The 18,967-nt window shown below is 33.5% G+C and overlaps 2 protein-coding genes across 2 annotated transcripts; one reads left to right on the top strand and one right to left on the bottom strand.

Moving 5' to 3' along the window:
• Positions 1 to 1,641: 1,641 nt before the first annotated feature.
• Positions 1,642 to 4,913, top strand: LOC145132615 (anthranilate synthase alpha subunit 1, chloroplastic-like). The gene is made up of 11 exons (XM_079067473.1): positions 1,642 to 1,852; positions 2,113 to 2,297; positions 2,489 to 2,678; positions 2,961 to 3,112; positions 3,194 to 3,309; positions 3,382 to 3,628; positions 3,721 to 3,777; positions 3,870 to 4,022; positions 4,118 to 4,198; positions 4,305 to 4,391; positions 4,477 to 4,913. Exons 1-11 carry the CDS (start codon positions 1,681 to 1,683, stop codon positions 4,804 to 4,806), a joined length of 1,770 nt encoding a protein of 589 aa, XP_078923599.1. The 5' UTR covers positions 1,642 to 1,680; the 3' UTR covers positions 4,807 to 4,913.
• Positions 4,914 to 7,396: 2,483 nt separating this feature from the next.
• LOC145128299 (Pleckstrin homology (PH) domain superfamily protein) lies at positions 7,397 to 8,054 on the bottom strand. Its single transcript, XM_079063104.1, has one exon. The coding sequence runs from the start codon at positions 7,979 to 7,981 to the stop codon at positions 7,547 to 7,549; it is 435 nt and encodes a 144-aa protein (XP_078919230.1). The 5' UTR covers positions 7,982 to 8,054; the 3' UTR covers positions 7,397 to 7,546.
• Between the last annotated feature and the right edge of the window lie 10,913 nt (positions 8,055 to 18,967).

Here is an 18,967-nt window from a genome sequence, read left to right as displayed (position 1 = left end):
CATTCTCCAACTCTACTCCATTTTTATCCCCAAAAAGTATATTTCATTCTTCTAACTTATATAAATTGTCAAACACACCCCTTCTATTAAATTTGTTTTAACAAATATATAATCTATATTTTTGTTCATTACAATAATATTAAATAAATAAGATTATATTTATAACACTTAATTATAAGTTTTTGTAAAATACGTTATCATGTTTTAAAATTTCAATATGTATTTAAATTTTAATATTAATTTGATAAACAAAAAACAAACTTTATATTTATAATTAATTAATATAATTTAATATATAACACAATATTACAAGTATTAAATATTACATTTAAATTATAATTAGTTGATACAAAAAATCAGAAATGTATAAATATATAAAAAGAGGGACCAAATCGACAACTCAAATGTCATCCCCATTTTGGAGAAAATGAATAGTATAACACCAAAAATAGTGTTATACTATTCATTTCCCCCAAAATTGGGGAATAAATGGGATATGATTGGAGAGGAATGGGAGAAGAAATGAGAGTGAGTTGGAGATGTTCTTAGTAGGGTTATTGTTTGTGCTCTCATTATCTTCTATAAAGTTATATAAACATTATTAAACCAGAAAAAAAACAAAAATCAAAATAAAAGATTGCATATTTGTTACCAAGAATATAAAGAGAAGGGGGAGACAAGTATCATCAACTCTTTTGTGCGTTAACCTTTAACTTATGCAACTGTGGTTATGGTTACCGGGAGAAAAGGAGAGGTCGATGGCAGAGAAGGGAGAGTAGGGAGCGGCCGATGTAATGACAAGTTTTTTTTTTTTTTTTTTTTTTTAATATCTAGGTCAATAGAGGGAAAAGGTATGGGTTATGGATGTGAGATAATGGAAGATTCGGTCCAAGTTTGGTAGTATGATAGGAACTATCATTAAAATTAATCTCATTTTCTTTCCTTATATTTTGTAATGGTACTTGATGTTATGAAAGTTGTATCTCTTAAAATTTATAAAAATTGGACTATATACATTATATAATAGGATAAGTATGAATTCAAAAATCATAGTTGCGCCATCTCAAAAATATTATTTAATAATTAAACAACAATTATAAACCATATATTATTTTATATGACTTTGATCAAATATTGAAAGACATAAACCATATATCATTTTATATGACTTTGATCAAATATTGAAAGGCTTAGTGGTTTATATGATGACATCATATTTGATATGAATATCCAATAAAATGGAAATATATTTATATTTATGTGTTAATAAAAGCCAGATACATATTCTGATATTAGATAGATATTATTTCATCTTATTTATGTACGTTCTTTGTAATTATTACATGTCAATTTTAATATAAACCGTTATCTATTATAAATGGAAATACATTTATATGATAAGAAAAATCAAAGACATATGATTAGATGGATCTTATTACATCCAATTTTTATCAGATTTTTTATTTGCGATTTTTACGTTACGAGTTAAAAATGACGAAATATAAGATGAAGTATATTTTTTAATGAAAGAAGTACAAGTGGTTAATGCATAGGTGGTGTGAATTCTATGATTCAGACTCTGGACAAAGGAGATTTCTTTGTTTATATATATACACATCACACACATGTATCATTCTCCATCTCCTAGTGAGAAATTTTCATGTGCATTTTGGAGTCTGAATGATGCAATACCTAGCTGTTGCTCTCCGATCATCACCGTCGATTCACCGCTTCTCTCCGCCGTTACACGCTGAAGGCACCGCCGCTTCCGCTAAAAGCAGAACTAATCGCACTTCGGTTTCGTTCGGCATTCGTAGTCCAGTAAGATGTGTTCTTCAGTCGCCGTCTCTAGGTAATCTATTTGTTGTGCGCATTAAAGAAATAGCATTGTGTTTTTTTTAATAGTAGCTGATTTGAATCTGTAATGTATTTTGGATTGACTCGTTTTTGGTCGATTGGTTTTGAATTTGTCTGATTTTGGAAGGGGGAAAGAAGCATTAGTAACCAACAGATATTTAATTTCCGTCAATGTACTCAAGTTTCTGTAATCAGAATGTGAGATTTTGTTTTGTTTTATTTATGCTAATTTGATACTGAACGATTCTCCTCTAGTTGCGGATGAGGCAGAGTTCGTTGAAGCTTCGAAGAGAGGTAATTTGGTGCCGCTTCACAGATGCATATTCGCTGATCACTTGACGCCAGTTCTCGCTTACCGCTGTCTGATTAATGAAGATGATAGGGAGGCTCCTAGCTTTCTTTTTGAGTCAGTGGAGCCTGGTTTTAGATCTTCACAAGTTGTAAGATCATGTTTACTAATCTCTCTTATTCTTTTCACGAACTTCTAGAAAGGAAAAAAAAACAAACAATAACCAATGTTCAGCTTCAAAATTCATTGTTAGTTCCATCTACTTTATCATTTGTACACTGCTGCAATGAACTAGAAGGTGATGAATGATGATTTTCTGATATCGTCATCTTAATTTGCTAGGGTCGATACAGTGTGGTTGGATCTGAGCCATCAATTGAAATCATCGCTAAAGAAAATAAAGTCACCATCGTGGATCATGAGAAAGGGAGTTTGATAGAGAAAGTCGTTGATGATCCTATGGAAATTCCAAAAAGTCTCTCCGATGGTTGGAAGCCTCAACTTCTTGATGGACTTCCTGATACATTTTGTGGTATGATCTTCTGTTCAATGGAAATTTGTATGATTAATAATTCTTCCATTTTTTCTTTATGATAAGCATTATCACCCCCACCAGACATCACTGACATTAGTTACTATAGTTCTTAAATGTTGCCACTTGCCTAAAGAGTGTTTAAATCATGATGTGGTGGGGTGGTTGAAAGAAGTATAGGGCACATAACATTAAACCTTGTTTCTTAATTGAATTGTCCTTTCTTGTTTGGGAAATGTGTCCTATTGACCTCACAATTTGAAATTCTAATAATCAAAACAGGTGGATGGGTTGGTTATTTCTCATATGACACAGTTCGCTATGTAGAAAAGAAAAAACTCTTGTTTATAAATGCACCACAAGATGACAGAAATCTAGCAGACATTCATCTTGGACTATATGAAGACGTCATTGTGTTCGATCACGTGCAGAAGGTATTCACAGTTTCACATCATACTTCAAAACAAAATAAGTCTTAAAATGACGAGTTTTTTTTTTTATATATTGATATGTAGAAAGCATATATAATTCACTGGGTGAGGGTTGATCAGTATTCATCTATTGAAGAAGCATATAAAGATGGAATTAAACGGTTGGAGAAACTGTTGTCTAAAGTACACGATGTTGATCCGTAAGCATATTCTGATGTTTTTACTTTTTATATTCCGTTCTTTTTATAACATTTTTTTTTAATTACAATTAGCCCAAAATTACTCCCGGGTTCAGTAGAATTAAGCACCCATCAATTTGGAACTCCCCTTGACCAGTCAAACATGACTAGTGAAGAATACAAGGCTGCAGTTCTTCAAGCAAAAGAACACATTCTTGCAGGTGATATTTTTCAGATTGTTTTAAGTCAACGGTTTGAAAGGCGGACATTTGCAGATCCCTTTGAGATTTATCGAGCTTTAAGAGTTGTGAATCCAAGTCCATACATGACTTATCTACAGGTTTATTCATTATTCAAGAATTAAAAAAAAAAAATATTCTACATTTGTTTTTCTCATATGAATTCTTTTACCAATTTACTCTACTTTCACAGGCTCGAGGGTGTATCTTGGTTGGTTCAAGTCCAGAAATTCTCACTCGTGTGAAAAACGTAATCCTTTTTTGGTTATTTATTTCCAAGATTTATAATTATTTATATTGTTGTGATAAATTTGACCGAAATCTTAATTTATGTGTTGACAGAATGTGATTGTTAATCGACCTTTAGCTGGGACTTCAAGAAGAGGAAAGACTCCTGATGAAGATGAAGAGTTGGAGAATGAGTTGTTGAAAGATGAAAAGCAATGTGCAGAACACATCATGTTGGTTGATTTGGGCAGGAATGATGTCGGAAAGGTTTGTGGATTCCGACGGAATTGGAATTCGAGATTCCATTCCTTACAATTTCTTTTTTGTTCCTCATTGATTGCTAACTTACATCTCCAAAGTAGGTTGCTAAATCCGGTTCAGTAAACGTAGAAAAGCTAATGACCGTTGAACGCTACTCCCATGTCATGCACATCAGTTCCACAGTAAGATGCGGACCCCACCATCATTTTCCATTACCATATAATCATTTATTACCAATTAAAAAAAACAAATAACAATTCTTTTTCATTTAAAAAAAAAAAAAAACAGGTGACAGGCGAGCTACTGGATCATCTCACTTGCTGGGACGCCCTTCGAGCCGCTCTTCCCGTAGGCACAGTCAGTGGTGCTCCAAAGGTTCCTTTTTCACTTTCACACAATTTACTTCACTCCAAAAAATTCAAGATTTAAAAAAATAATAATAAAAATAAAAAAAAAACAGGTGAAGGCGATGGAACTGATAGATAAGCTGGAAGTAACGAGACGTGGGCCCTACAGTGGAGGATTCGGTTGGATTTCTTTTAGTGGTGAAATGGACATGGCGCTTTCGTTAAGGACGATGGTGTTTCCAACTGGGGCCCGTTTTGACACAATGTATTTATATAAGGAGGATATGAAGAAGAAGAAGAGAAAGCAATGGGTGGCTTATATTCAAGCGGGTGCGGGTATTGTGGCGGATAGTGTTGCGGATGATGAGCAGAACGAGTGTGAGAACAAAGCCGCTGGTTTGACTCGTGCTATTGATCTTGCTGAGTCAGCTTTCTGCAAATGAATTGTTTTTTTAAAGAATAGAGGTAGGTGGTGTTGTTTTAGTTATTTAGTGGATGTACAACACAATGAAATGGAAAATTCACTAGCTTTATATAATGCTGTTCACTACTTTAAATTTTGTTATGGGTTACTTTTTTGTGTGGATGGTTTTAATGACATGTCCGGGATGCAAAGAATGTGGGGGTCTACAAATTGAGGATTTTAAGAAAAGTAATGGACAAAGGAATTGGATAAAGTAGAGTAGAATTCACTTAAGGCTCATGGGTGTAGGACGGCATTTAGCTCGGCAACCCCATGGCATACACCGTCCCCTGACGGTGGCATGTTGAGCTTCTTGGCTTCAAACGATATTTGACTCATACTCTGAAAATGACATGTCATGCATGTTGTTGACAAAAATGATGTGGTAGTGAGGTGGATGCCAAAACGTTGATGTGGAGCGTTGTATGCCATGCACCACTCCCTCAAACCTAAGTCAAAAAGTGAAGAAAAATGTTGAAAAGAATTTGACATGGTCATGTCACATTTCGGCCTTTGCATGACATGACCATGGTCATGTAGTCATGTGAGAGGTTAAATATCAACAATTCCAACATTTGAATTTATCTTTTGAATTTTGATATGTGTGAAGTAATTATGATAGATCTTATTGAATGCCTTGCTTGTATGATTTCTTGTACTTAATTCCAAATTTCATTTGGAAACATGTTAGATTTTTATTGAAAATTGATCACTTTGTTAATTTCAAATACCGATCAACAAGATTTACAAGCCTAATATTATTTTATTCTTATAATACGAACAAGGTAATGGTATTGTTTTTAGCACTTCGAACAAGAGTGTTGATTGTAGGTGGCACTTCTATCATTATCATTGCAATATGCACATTAACTTCAAAACAGCTAGAACTTAAAGTAGCATGTTAGGTTTAATCACTGAAATGCATTTTATTAGATTATATAAATACAATGGATGTTAGAACGTGTAGATAACTCGTGTCAATACAAATCATTCTTTTAGGGATCGTTACACGATCATCAATAATCATAAGTTGGATCATGTTAGAAATAACTCAGATGTTGAAATAATTTTTATTCTTTGAATTAACATTTATCATATTTGATGTTTGTCATAGTAATTTATATAATCAGTCCCCATATTGTTTTTATCTTATTTAAGTATCAAGGACACATACACTTCAACATGTTTGGCACAAATTGTTAATTTGTATCCCTAACGACACCAACCCTACTTCCAATTATAGGAGTCCTTTATATGCTTTAGTAGGTTCATCTTTATCATTATTTTGATTACATTATCTTGTTAGGTTCATACCCAACAATTATGAGACATGATTGATCGGAAAAAAAAACTTTATTATCAGGAGCTTGTTAATTTACAAGTCTATTTTTTTAAAACTTTGGTTGAAAAAGCCTCCAATTGTGGATGTTCTTACATATAAATTATACAGGTGTTCGTTTGGATGGATCGGTTTGATCAGATCCAATCAAGTGAATCCAAATTGATTTCGGTTTTCAAAATATGGATCCGAATATCGAGAGAAAATGCATGTTATTGTTTTTTATTAGGCGACACTTTTTGAACCTATTTGAAAAAATAAATGTTGACCGAAACACGGTCAACATTTGGTCATCGCAACGCAACAGTCAGTGGTGATTTCTTTCCATTTTGAGCATTAAACTTTTCAATATAGCAATCAACTTTCATAGTATCATTGTATTACCTTTCATGGGCATCTTACAGCCCTTAAAACCTAAAGTCTTCCTTACATTTTTTAGTGCTTCCAAACACTTTCAATAACATAAGAACACAAGAGTTGTTTTTATTATTTTATGTGTACTTTAATGCTTAATTGACTTGTATATCATGACTTGTACGCTTTCAACATTCATTAGTTTGAACATGTGGTGGTTCCCACTTGAGGGAAGATAGAAGCATATCTTTTAAAGGGTTTTGAATGGAATCAAGATAGAAACATCACAACCACATGGTGTGATTCTTATAGGATAAGATTGCACTACATTATAATATGAGTGATGATGCAGAAAGAAAATCACTTTTGGCAAATTCTAACATGAAATGTACTCACGGAATGCAAAACTTGCAGAAAAATGATGATATGACTAACAACTATCTGACTTGGTCAAGATTGAGCAAAGTATGAAAAGAATTGGGAATTCCAAACCATTTCACTTCACCTTATGTTTTTAAAGGATCTATCATACTCGCATAAATGCAACGAATGTGATTTGGCAGAAACTAGTCAGGGAAACACTACAGGAAGCTAAAAAGAGTCAGAAGAGAACACTTCATTTGGCAACTGGAATGATGTTTTTGGCATTTTTCAAGTTGGTTGTCAGAAACAAATTGTGAAGATTCTAATTCGATACACAAGTGATAGTATTAGACACGAATCATTGCAATTAGTGCAAATCTTCTACAGAAATTATCGTAGATAGTCATGGCCAACAAAAATGTATGATTTTGAGGAAGAAAACCTAAATTTTAACTTAACAAGCAAACGAGAAGAACTCAGCAGATTCAAGATCTCAATTATTTAGAAAAAAAAAAGCATTGAAATCGTTAAATTTATAATTACCAAACCGGAGAGACAATAATTTGATTCATACTCAAACAAAGGAAGCATAAACATAAAGGACGAAAGAGCATCATACCTAATTTTACATGTAAATTTCAGAAAAAGCAGTGATTTAATAAAATTATCTGTTGCTATCATAATCAACGATCTCGTTATCAGTAACAGACCTCGAGTGCTGAACAATTGAGCGTCCAATTGAATTGATCCAATCCTCCTTCTCCTTTTCAGAATCGGCGATGAAGTACATAGTATCGGATCGGGTAGATAGCTCGAAAGCGAATTGCTTGTTGAGGACATCTTCGGCTCCTTTGACTGTGAGGCAGGTGGCGACTGGTACGACGCCACGGGGACGTGATCCGCGGGTTACGATGCCCTCCTTGAACCAGAAGAGTTTGCCTTGTTTCAAAACGAACCAACGGCGGCGCCAGGTCTTGATGTACTCGCCTTGCTTGGTGAGCCAGCCGGTTCGCTCGGGGTTTGCCCAGTACTCGACGCCGTCGTAATCATCGACGTTGGGTGGCGAATCGCCCATCACCGCTCGCCATAGGCTGGCCATCAAGAGATCGTGGTGGTGGTGTCTGGCGTCGGGTGAGTGTGATGATGAAAACAGAGCTTCGTGAGTCAGATATATAAATATAAATTAAATTAATATATACAATTACTAAAAGTCTCCAAAATTCATATATGATAAAAACAATAAAATAAAGTATTTCATTTTATTTTAATAATCAAGTTTGTTATAACTGATATAAAACTAATTATTAACAATAAATTATTTAACCCAGAAATAATAATACAAACAATGCCAAAACAATATTAATTTATACATACCTTTGTGTTTTTTTGCTTTTATAGTAACAAAATTATGATGTTACATGACAAAATTCCAAGAAATAGAAAATGATTTTAAGTGCTGTCATGCTATTACTTATATGTTAAGTAAGATGGCGAGTTGGATAATTTACTTGTATCAATCCACAGGATTTTAGTGTCACGATATTGTTTTAGCATATGAAAATTTTAAATTAACAATGAAGTTTAATTCTTGATTTTATCTAAATATTAAAATGTGTATAATACATATTTGTGTAAAACAAGTTTGATCTTGACCAAATGGTGTGGGTCAATGGCGGAGTCCCCTATCCGATAAATTTTAATTTACTATGAAAAATATCAATTTCAATTCATATTTCTGATAGAGAAATTAAATATACGTCTACTTTTGTTATTATTTTTCCTCCTATATATGTGAAATAATGACAAATGTTTTAAATTGTCATTAATTATAGCAAAATGTGACATTTGTCTTCATTTGATATGTATAGGAGGATAAGTAGGAAAAAATATAGGATGATGTTTAATGTTGATTTAATCTTATATCTCGTAATTAGAATAATTTGAATTTTATAAATCCTTAGTTCTTGATTTCATATTACTGTCTTGATATGAAACTACTCATTGAATGATTATCCTCATAATCTAATTTTCATGATACCCAATTATCCATGCATAAGGTCAAAATTTCAATTTCGAAAAGTGATCACACGATCCTTCAAGTAGATACACGAAACCTCTCGATTTTAGAAACGACCCTCTTCCTCCTAAACCCTAACAAATATCATAAAATTCAATGAAAATAAATAAATGGTAAATTAAATATCATCATATATATATATATATATATATATATATATATATATTTCTTCATACATAGATAGGAAAATATATAGGAAGAAATTATAGAAGGATATTTAATTTCTCTAAACAAATTTGAGATATTTTATATACAAAATAAATTTTAACTCGATGTTTAAAAAGATCTTTATATGAAAAATGCATATACTAATTATCTAAACCGATTTGTTGTTCGTAGAGTAGAATCAAAATTTCCGATTCCATATTTAATTTGGTTTGAAAGGATTATTAGAGATCATTCGAATGTTTGTGTATTGTAATCAATAATCATAATTTATATCTACAAATTACACAAATTACTAATAAACAAGTAAACTACAATGACATTGTTTATGTACCTAAAATAAAGCTAAAAACAAATATAAAAACAATCAGGATATCTGTTTTAGTTTGACTCGTAATACATCTTTATTTGATGTAAAACATTACAGTCTGCTCATTTTTATATGAACAGCTTTCTTGTTTTGTTATTATTAGTTAAAATAGTTATGATCTAAGACATGAAATTTATTATCTTGTTGTTGGAGGTTAGTGGGTTTTCTTATCCCAACTCACTTTGGTGTAGTTATGTTGTGTTGAAAGGCCTGCAATTCCAGAGGGATGTCTTTGGGACCCCATTTATTTGCTTATTTTATTTCTTTTACTTTTGATAGTGTCATTTATTATAGTCCATTGTTGTTCTCAAAAAATAAAATTCGATTCTTAATTTTTTAGATCATTGGTTCTCGTGATTTTAGAACTTTTAATGTTAAGGTTCTTAATCTTAACTACATTAATTTTTTTTTCCGTTAAGTTCATTTAGATGAGGAAAAAATAGTCTTTTCCATGCCACAAGGACCATTTTTGAATATATATATATATATATATATATATATATATATATATATATATATATATTCTTAATTTATTATTTAAACACTAACAGGCACTAACGGTTAAACATTAATAGTTACTGCCCTTACAGCTTCCTACAACACCTACAAACCATCCTTCGTCAAACAAAATTAATCACCAAATAGATAACCACTACACAGATTAAATACATGCAATCATCACCCATTTTTTCATCTTCATGCATACATTCTTTCTTAAGAAGCAAAATCGGTTTCGATTAATTATAGCTAAGAAAGAGAAGATCACACATAACCCCAATTAATGATTTGTAAATACAACACCACCACCATACCAACCACTCATTACAATCATACCATCCAAACCCCTATTTAACAGACAGATCATTCCTATTTCCATACACACTCTACAACAAAGATGAAATCTGAAGAAATGGAGACAATGCTCAACACATTGATTCGCCAACTCTAAATCACCCCGAAAGCATTATAATTAGTGCAACTCAAAGTCATCTAACTTTATGATGCAAATGAGGAAATCATGCTTAACATCCCCACCACACCACGTTGTGAACTATGTCATCTCCATAGATGTCCTCTAGGATGCAAAGAAATCATATGTGAACATGCTAGATTGCATCTCCAACATTCAAGAGACCATGCGAAAGGTCATCAATGCCTACAAGCACATGATCAAACACCTACCTGACGACTAAGTCGGATGAGGTGTTTTTTAATGTCTTTTGGTGTGTGTTTTGTTGTTGTTTTGTTCTCTTTTATCTGATGCTTCTATGTGTTTGTCTCTCTTTTTTCTTACTTTTTTTTTTCTAGTGACTTCCGGTAGTAGCTGGCGGCAGATGGAAACACTCCAGTGACGGATGGTGATGGTTGTCGAGTAGAGTGATGAGGAGGAGGTACTAGAGGGTGGGTTGGGGATGGGGGTAGCGGGGTTATTTTTTTTTATTTATTATTATTAATAAAATCATACATCTTTAGGAATGGTCATGAAGGTATGGAAAAGATCATTTTACCCAGATATCAGTTACACTTTACAACATATAAAAGACATTAAAAGTTTTGAAACACATGGACCAACATTTATGACCTAAAAATTAAGGATTGTACTTGATTTTTTTTTAAACCACGGGGACCATTTTTAAAGTTTTGTATTTATATAATGAAAAAGTTTTTCAACGAACTTATATTGTGAAAACTTAGATCACTTATGATATACCTTAAAACAACGAATGTAAAAGTATAAATATCATTTATAAGGCGTCAACAACCAAAGACATTAATCGTAGTGCTTTAATATCATATTGATCCAATGGTTGAATCTGTTTCAACGGTCATCCGATTAAAAAAACATGTCAGTTAAGAACGGTTTTTTGTTTACTAATGAACCAGATTGAACCAGCCGGATTTACCAAAAAAGCAGTGGAACCGTTGTCCGTTGATCCAAAATTGGGTTGGCCTTGAAGATATTTTTGAATCAATATTGTAATTTATGTTTACTTTTTGATATATTTGGATCGTGCTTGAACTTATCCATTTGATAAATCGTAAATTATAAAAATTAATAATTATTAAAAGTAAAAATAAATCATCAAAGTAATATAAAATTTTCACAAAATGACGTCATAACTTTATGTGTAATAGATTTTAATAAGCAGTTTAAAATTTTAAAACCAATTATCACTATATATTAAAGTTTGTTAATATTATATGTTTTAGAATAAAATTCTATAAACTAGATTGATTCGATTGTTGAATTGGTTAATCCGTGACCCATTCATGACATCGGATCAACTAAAAAACCGAATTTTTAAACATTGACTAATTGACATATAACATCTTTTTTTAAACGACCAAAATTTATTAAAAAAGACAATTACATATAAAGGTAACATGGTTTTTTCATATTTAGTCATGTCTGTTTTTTATATATATGATTATTAAACTTGTTTGGACTGTTCACAAAATATCAGTATGACTTGTAATTGTAGGTTTAAACGGTTTCCAACAATTTTGGCGTCTCCGATGAGCCTCTTGTCATCTTCTCCTGCCAATTATAATTTTTCTGACGATCTTAGTTCTTGAAAGTCGGAATACAAAATACCATATTCTCTCTCCTTTTTTCTTCTCTAAAACAAAGATGAACAGATCATTTTCTCTCTCCTCTATCTTTCTTCTATTTTCTTTATATTCTAAGGACAAAATATCATATCTCTCTTCTTCCTGTTTAGATTTTGAGTTTAAGTTCTAGGGTTTGAAAGAATTCATTTTATTAGATCGGGTTGAGTTATAGGTTTAGCTAATTTCGATTTCTAGGTTAATCATATTTCGAGGGTTTTATGGATTTTTCAGAACTTTACGGTATTCTAAGGTGTTCGATCTTCAATGCACCATTTGATGTTCGATTTCATCTTAAACTCGAGTCCGAGCTCCGATTTCTAGGTTTTTTTGTGTGTATGTACGTCTAGTATAAAACGAAGAACACTCATTTGAAGAGAAATCGAGTTCGAGTTCATTTGAAGCAGAGTTTGATTTGGTCTAAAGCCAATTTTGAGTTCATTTGAAGCAAATCTTAAAGACAAAGACGGAAAACACTCATACTCTTGAAGAAATCCATTACAGAAGTCGTTATGGGTTTTAGATTCTTGAAGAAATTATCCGTGTTCTTTGTGTTCTTTGTGTTTGTGTTCACGAGTGTGTTCTTGAGTTCTTGAGTGTTTTGACCAAAAAGTTCAAATTTGGCCGTAAACATACACCAATATATCATAATGGTGTTTTGTGCACAGTCCAAACAAGTTCGGTTGTTTTGACCAAAAAGTTCAAATTTGGCCATAAACATACACCACTATGTCATAATGGTGTTTTGTGAACAGTCCAAACAAGTTTGGTTGTCATATGTGTACAAAAGAAACGTAAGTGGCTAAATGTGTATAAAAGCAAAACCATGTCACCCTTATGAGTAAGTATCCCTATTAAAATCGAAAACTTGTGATAAGTTAGGAAAGTATAATTGCACATTAATATACATTATTGGGTTTTTTATCCGTTCGACCAATTAACTTTCGCTTTCCGAAATCTATCAACAAACCAATTGTATAAGTTGATGATAATATTATCAAATAAAACATGTTTCTTCTTGTTGCCACAAAAATAATCAAATAAAATGTTAAGTACTCTACATAAATTTCCAATCTAAAGGTAGTAGTTTACAAAAGCTATAACTATTCCCCAAAAGTACATTTGTCAAAACAACATTCCCCAAAAGTGCATTATTCTCTTTGTTTTTTAGAATATTCTCTTGACATAAGCAGGGGGTTCTCATTTCAACGAACGAATGCCACGTGTTTAGAAGATTTCGATGAGCTCACCAGTTTTACAAGGATTCGTAAAAGGGGAATGAGTTTATGAATATTGATCGCTTCAAACCCTTAAAGTAGCTAACTTATTACACCTACGAATTTCGTTGACCAATTTAAATTAGAATATTTAATTTAAAATTTTGAATATTATTTAAATTAGATTAAATTTGAATATTTAATTTGAAATATTAAATATTATAGTATGCTTACTATGTGTATGACATAATTACAACATGTGCCCTCACATGTTTAACTAAAACATTATTAGTCAAACCATTACTAGGTTCACTCGCTCTAATGTTATAAGAGAGATTTAAGGAGGTCGTTCTGATTCCTAATGAGGTAGGTTTTAAAGCTCAATAGCTTACCACCCCCATTGCCTCTTGCACTTTGAGAATGAAGTTACCAAAACAGTTTGATAGGATATATATGTTTAAAATTAAAAGTATGAACTAAAGTAATAAAACAAAAGTCTCGTTTAATATAATTAAAAATGTGAACTGTGTGTTACCCATGAAAAACACACATTTCTTTATAGTTTGGTGATGAAGCGTGTGCGGTTAATCGACATGTCAACATGAAGATTTTGGTTGTAAATGATGTGAAAATCGTGAATCTCAAGTGTAACATGAGTCGAGCATCATGCAATTTTGCATTGTTGATTCACCATTTGTTCTATGATCAGCGACATCCTTATCATAGAAATAAAATAAGCACAATTGAATCTAGTCAATGAATCTCAAAAGATCTAGGAGCTTCATAGAAAATGAAATTGGCAAAAAGTTTTGCCACCTAACTAACATTATGGTGTGTTTACAACATCCCTTTACACATTACGTAGCTAAATATGGATTCTAGACTTATTAAATAATTCTTATGGGTAAATTATTTTGAAGGATAAAATCAAACTAACTAAATTCTCTCTTTTGTAGATGACGATCCCAAAAAAACAACAACAACAACAACAACAACAACCTTTCTCCTCATCCACCACCTCACTCCAAGTTCTCACTCATGTTAGTTCTTTCTAATGAGAAACTCACTGGTCCTAGCTAACTCGATTGGATTTGCACCTTAAAGATCACATTGAGGTACGGTAACAAAGGGTATGTTCTCGATGAGGATCTCCCAGAACTCAATGATGAATCTACTGATGAGGATGTAGCTGCTTATAATAAGCACTAAGATTAGTGGACGGAAATTAGGGATTAACTGGGTATGGCGGCATTAATCGGTCTTGGCGGGATTAATCAGTCAAGATAAGTAAATGTAACACCCTGTTTCGAGTCGAATCATAATTTAAAGTCGTGACCCGAAGATCAACTATCATAAGGCTTCGGGCCTTGGGGAAAAAGAGGTTTAGACCCATTTGGATGTGCGTAATGTAAATTATATGATCCAAGAGTTTGGTTTGTGCTTTGGAGCCCAAGGGTATAATGGTAAAAAGGTGATGGCTCGGGCCTTTCATGAATTTAGGATTTAAGTTCGGAATGTTTTAAGGCGATGGAGAGTTGATAGAAGTGTAGGGCTTCTCATTACCTTTATGAGCATATAAAGAACGACGAAAACAGATGAGGGGCGCGGAAGTTGTGATTGTTAGAAGTTATGGATTGGGGGTTAAGCCGCGTACGCTCGGTGTACTAGCTTATGATGATTGGGGTGTTCCTCTCTAGTACGTTGGGCGTACCAGATGTACCTTGGACGTACGCGACTCAGTCTCAAACCCTAATTTTGGCTCTTGGACCCTATTTAAAGGTCTTAACTCATTTTCAACCCTTCTTATCTTCAGCCTCCATCCCCTCTAACCCTAAATTTGAAACCATAGCCCCATTTGGAAGGATTTTGAGCCTTGGAGTGATTTTCGATGGAATTATAGTGCATTTGGAAGAAGAAGAACTCCTTGGAGAAGTTTTGGTTATCTTGGAGCTTGTAGATCCAGGCCTGGTTCATCTTGAGCTAGCTTCTAGATGTATAAAGTTTTAATCTCGATGGCTTTCTCATGTAGATCTAGTTTGGGTCATGATTTGTCATGTTCTGGTCCCATGGTTGAGGTTCTTGTGAGTAGAAGCTACTCCCGAACCTTTGAGCCTCATATTTGGTCTTTATTGAGGTCATTAAGTCATAAAAATCGGATCTTGATGAGTATAATCTTTCCATGCATGAGTTGGTGGTCTTTTGATAAAGTTTGAGACTTAGGGCTTTGGTTTGGACCCCATTAAGCCATGCAAAGTCTTAAATTCATGAACTTTATGATTTAGAAACATCCCTTAAAGGTTAGATTTGTGTTATGGACGTGTTGGTCTTAAGCATTAAGTGCTAAAAGTGAGATTTGGTCACCAAGGGAGTACGTTAGGTGTACGTATGTGTATGCTCAGCGTAATGCATGGTTTCCCTGATTCCTCGTTGTGACAGGTTGTACTTTATGCTTCAGCATGCAGTACGCAGTGCGTACTAGTTTGGTACACGGGGCGTACTTGTGAGATACCCTTGTTGGGCCTTGGTTCTTTTGGGAGTTTGGACCATGAGTTGTTAGGTCAGATATAGGAAGGGTAAAATGGTCTTTTACACATTGGAATGATATAATACGAATTGGACGTTGGAATATGGAAATTGCCTTAATTATTAATTAGGGATATTTTGGATGTGTTCAATGTGAGGAGCCCGGTAGCAGCAGCGTGTGTGTGTGTGTGTGTTTTGTTTATCTCGGATTGAGGTGAGTCTCCACACTGTACTCGTGGGTCAAAGGCATCAATGTCGAACCACTAGGATATGTTATATGCTAGTTGTCTTTGTGACTCTTGCATGGTATGTTGGGGCTATATTGTATGATGGGTTAGGCCCATTTGTATGTTAGGTTGGGCCCATGGATTAGGAACGGCTAGGGCCAATGTATGTTATGTTAGATGTTAGTTGTCTTTGTGACTCTTATATTGTATGTTGGGCTAGGCCCATTATTGTGGGTTGGGCCCGATGTGAGGGCTAGGCCCAAGGATATGTATGGTATGTGGTATTTTGGGGAACTTACTAAGCTTTGTGCTTACGGTTTTTATGGTTATGGTTTCAGGTACTTCCAGTTCAAAAGGGAAGGGCCCGGCTTGATCGCAACGCATCCACCCATGTTTCCGCACTTTATGATTTTGGGAATTATACTCTGATAATTATTATACTTTGACGCATTTCTGAATGGTTGATAAGAATAAATGATGTTTTGTGTTGAATTAAAAATGAAATTTTCACCTTATGATTTTTGGGATGTTACAAGTTGGTATCAGAGCCTTGGTTTGAGGGATTCGGGCACACTCTCGGGTGTGACTGAACGCAAACTGAGGAGTTGGTAATCTTTTAAAAGGAAATAAATTATGAAAAATACTTTTATAAAGAAAAAGGGGGTGTGGTGCGTGCAATCAGCCGAGCTCAAGCAAGTGATTCCCATAACACCCATACATGATTGTTATGTTATATGATATGCAATGTTTGCATGCTAGGATAAGTCTAAGAATACTTTCAGGAATTACATGATAAATTTGTCTGATATGAAATGCCTTGTAGCCTAGGAGGAATTGGATGTTATGATAGATTTGGAATTTGTATTGATAGAAGTTATTGCTAAGTGTGTGCTTTAAATTTTTTATACGGTTAGGATTATATAGCCCTAGAATGACTGATTTGGCCTTATTTCCTGTTCCTTGTCTGGTTGTCGTCCTAGGGTAGAGTCTTTCATTCGACAGTCTGTTTGATCCTGTATTGTGTATAATTTCATGCATAAGGCTACTATCACAACTAGCATTTTAGCTAGGAAATTCTATTCTCGTGTAATCATTCAACTATTGTAAATCATATACTTTAAGTAAATATCACTCAGTGCTCATTTAAATGCACCTCTCATGTTCATCAAAGAGTCTGAAACCCTAAGAACCTTGGTTTAAGCCCATATTGGACTAGGATCTCCTTATTGGGCCTAATGGACCAATAAGCTTCCAATTCGACTATTTTGGGCTTAGGACACTTAAATGGGCTCTAATTGGACCCACTTCCATAAAACTTAGCATTTTGGGCCATTTTGGGTCCAAAATAAATTAGTTTACTCTTAATGGGCCTTATTGGGCCATTAATGAATTAATTTTCCCTAATGGGCCATAAACTCCCTTTTTCTTTCAAAATGGGTCGTGAACCATCTAATGAGCCCAATGGGCCGAAAACTTCTCTATGGGCATCATGATCTCGAGTAAGGATCAAGATTGGGCCAAAACAATTCATCTCCTCCTTCTTATGTGAATTCTCGGCCCATGAGTAAAAAAAAAGAGAAAAGGCTAATTAATCCAAACCATGACACATCATTTTTGTTTAAAGGTTAACAAGGCAAAATGTTCATCATGTAACTAGGACTTCTCATGTTTCCATGCACACTCTCTCTTCCCCTCTCTTTTTTTCTTCCTCTCGGCCGAAGGTAACCACACACACACACACAACATCAAACTCTCTCAAACACTCTCAAGAATCATTCTCCTCCTTCCATCAAGAATCTCGAAATTTGCTTGTGTTTCAAGAGGGTTTTCACAAGAAAATCATCATTTCTTAGTAAGTCTTTACACATCCAAGTTATATAACTTCATTCTCATGTTAGATCACTCCTTCTAAGCAAGTTTTTGGTGATCATACTCCTAGAAACCTTCTTAAGTTCGAGATCCACTCAAGAAAGCTTGCTAGGACCAAAAATCTCTTCATCTCTTCTTCAAAACCGAAACATCAAAGCAAAGGTGAGTTCATACCCCCTTGTTTTCAGTTTTTACATGATTTTTGGGGGAGAATACAAGTAAAATGTGTAGATTTATGTGTTATATGCATGTCTTGTGTGATTTCTTAGTTTATTTTGTAAAAATGTGTTAGATCTTAACAAATCTCGACATCTTAAGTAACATTGGGTTAAGATCCATGAACTAAGACACCTTATACATCATATTATCAAGTTAAAAGTGTTATATGTTTAAGATATAAAAATTTAAGGCAAAAAACCTTGTTAAGGGTCAAAATTGTCAATAAAACAAAAGATAAGGGTAAAAAGGTGACATTTACGTTTTTATAAGGATCAAACAGGTCCTACTTGTATAAAAATGATTTTGTATGATAAACATGTTTTCCAAAGGGGCAAAAATGTAAATTTTAGCTTAATGGGCCAAATTTGGGCCTTACGGTTTTGGGACCAAATTTGCGAAAAAATGAAAGTTTTGGACTAAAAGTGTTATTTGACCAAAGTTTGAGTCATAAATGTAATTAAACCAGGGTGAAAATAACATTTATTTCTAAATGGGACCAAAAATGTAACTTTTATCAAAATTGGGCCGAAAGTGTCAAATTTTACAAACAAGGGGCTGAAAATGCACTTTTCTGCAAAACTGGGCCATAAATGTCAAAATATAATTTTTTGGACCAAAACCGTGAATTTCTAAACATTTGGGACGAAATTACAAATTTTTATAAGTTATGGACTAAAGTGTTAATTTTACAAAACTTTGGGTTGTAACTGAAAATTTGAGGCTTATTGGCCAATAACATCGTTTTTACAAAAAGAAGACTTTTTATAATCAATTTAGCAAACTTTGAGCTAAAACAAACAACGAAACA

The sequence above is a fragment of the Lactuca virosa genome, chromosome 8 (assembly GCF_052849685.1).
Source record: "Lactuca virosa cultivar CGN04683 chromosome 8, Lactuca_virosa_CGN04683_v6, whole genome shotgun sequence".
NCBI classification, from domain to species: Eukaryota; Viridiplantae; Streptophyta; class Magnoliopsida; order Asterales; family Asteraceae; genus Lactuca; species Lactuca virosa.
This window is presented reverse-complemented; position numbering and strand designations above follow the sequence as displayed.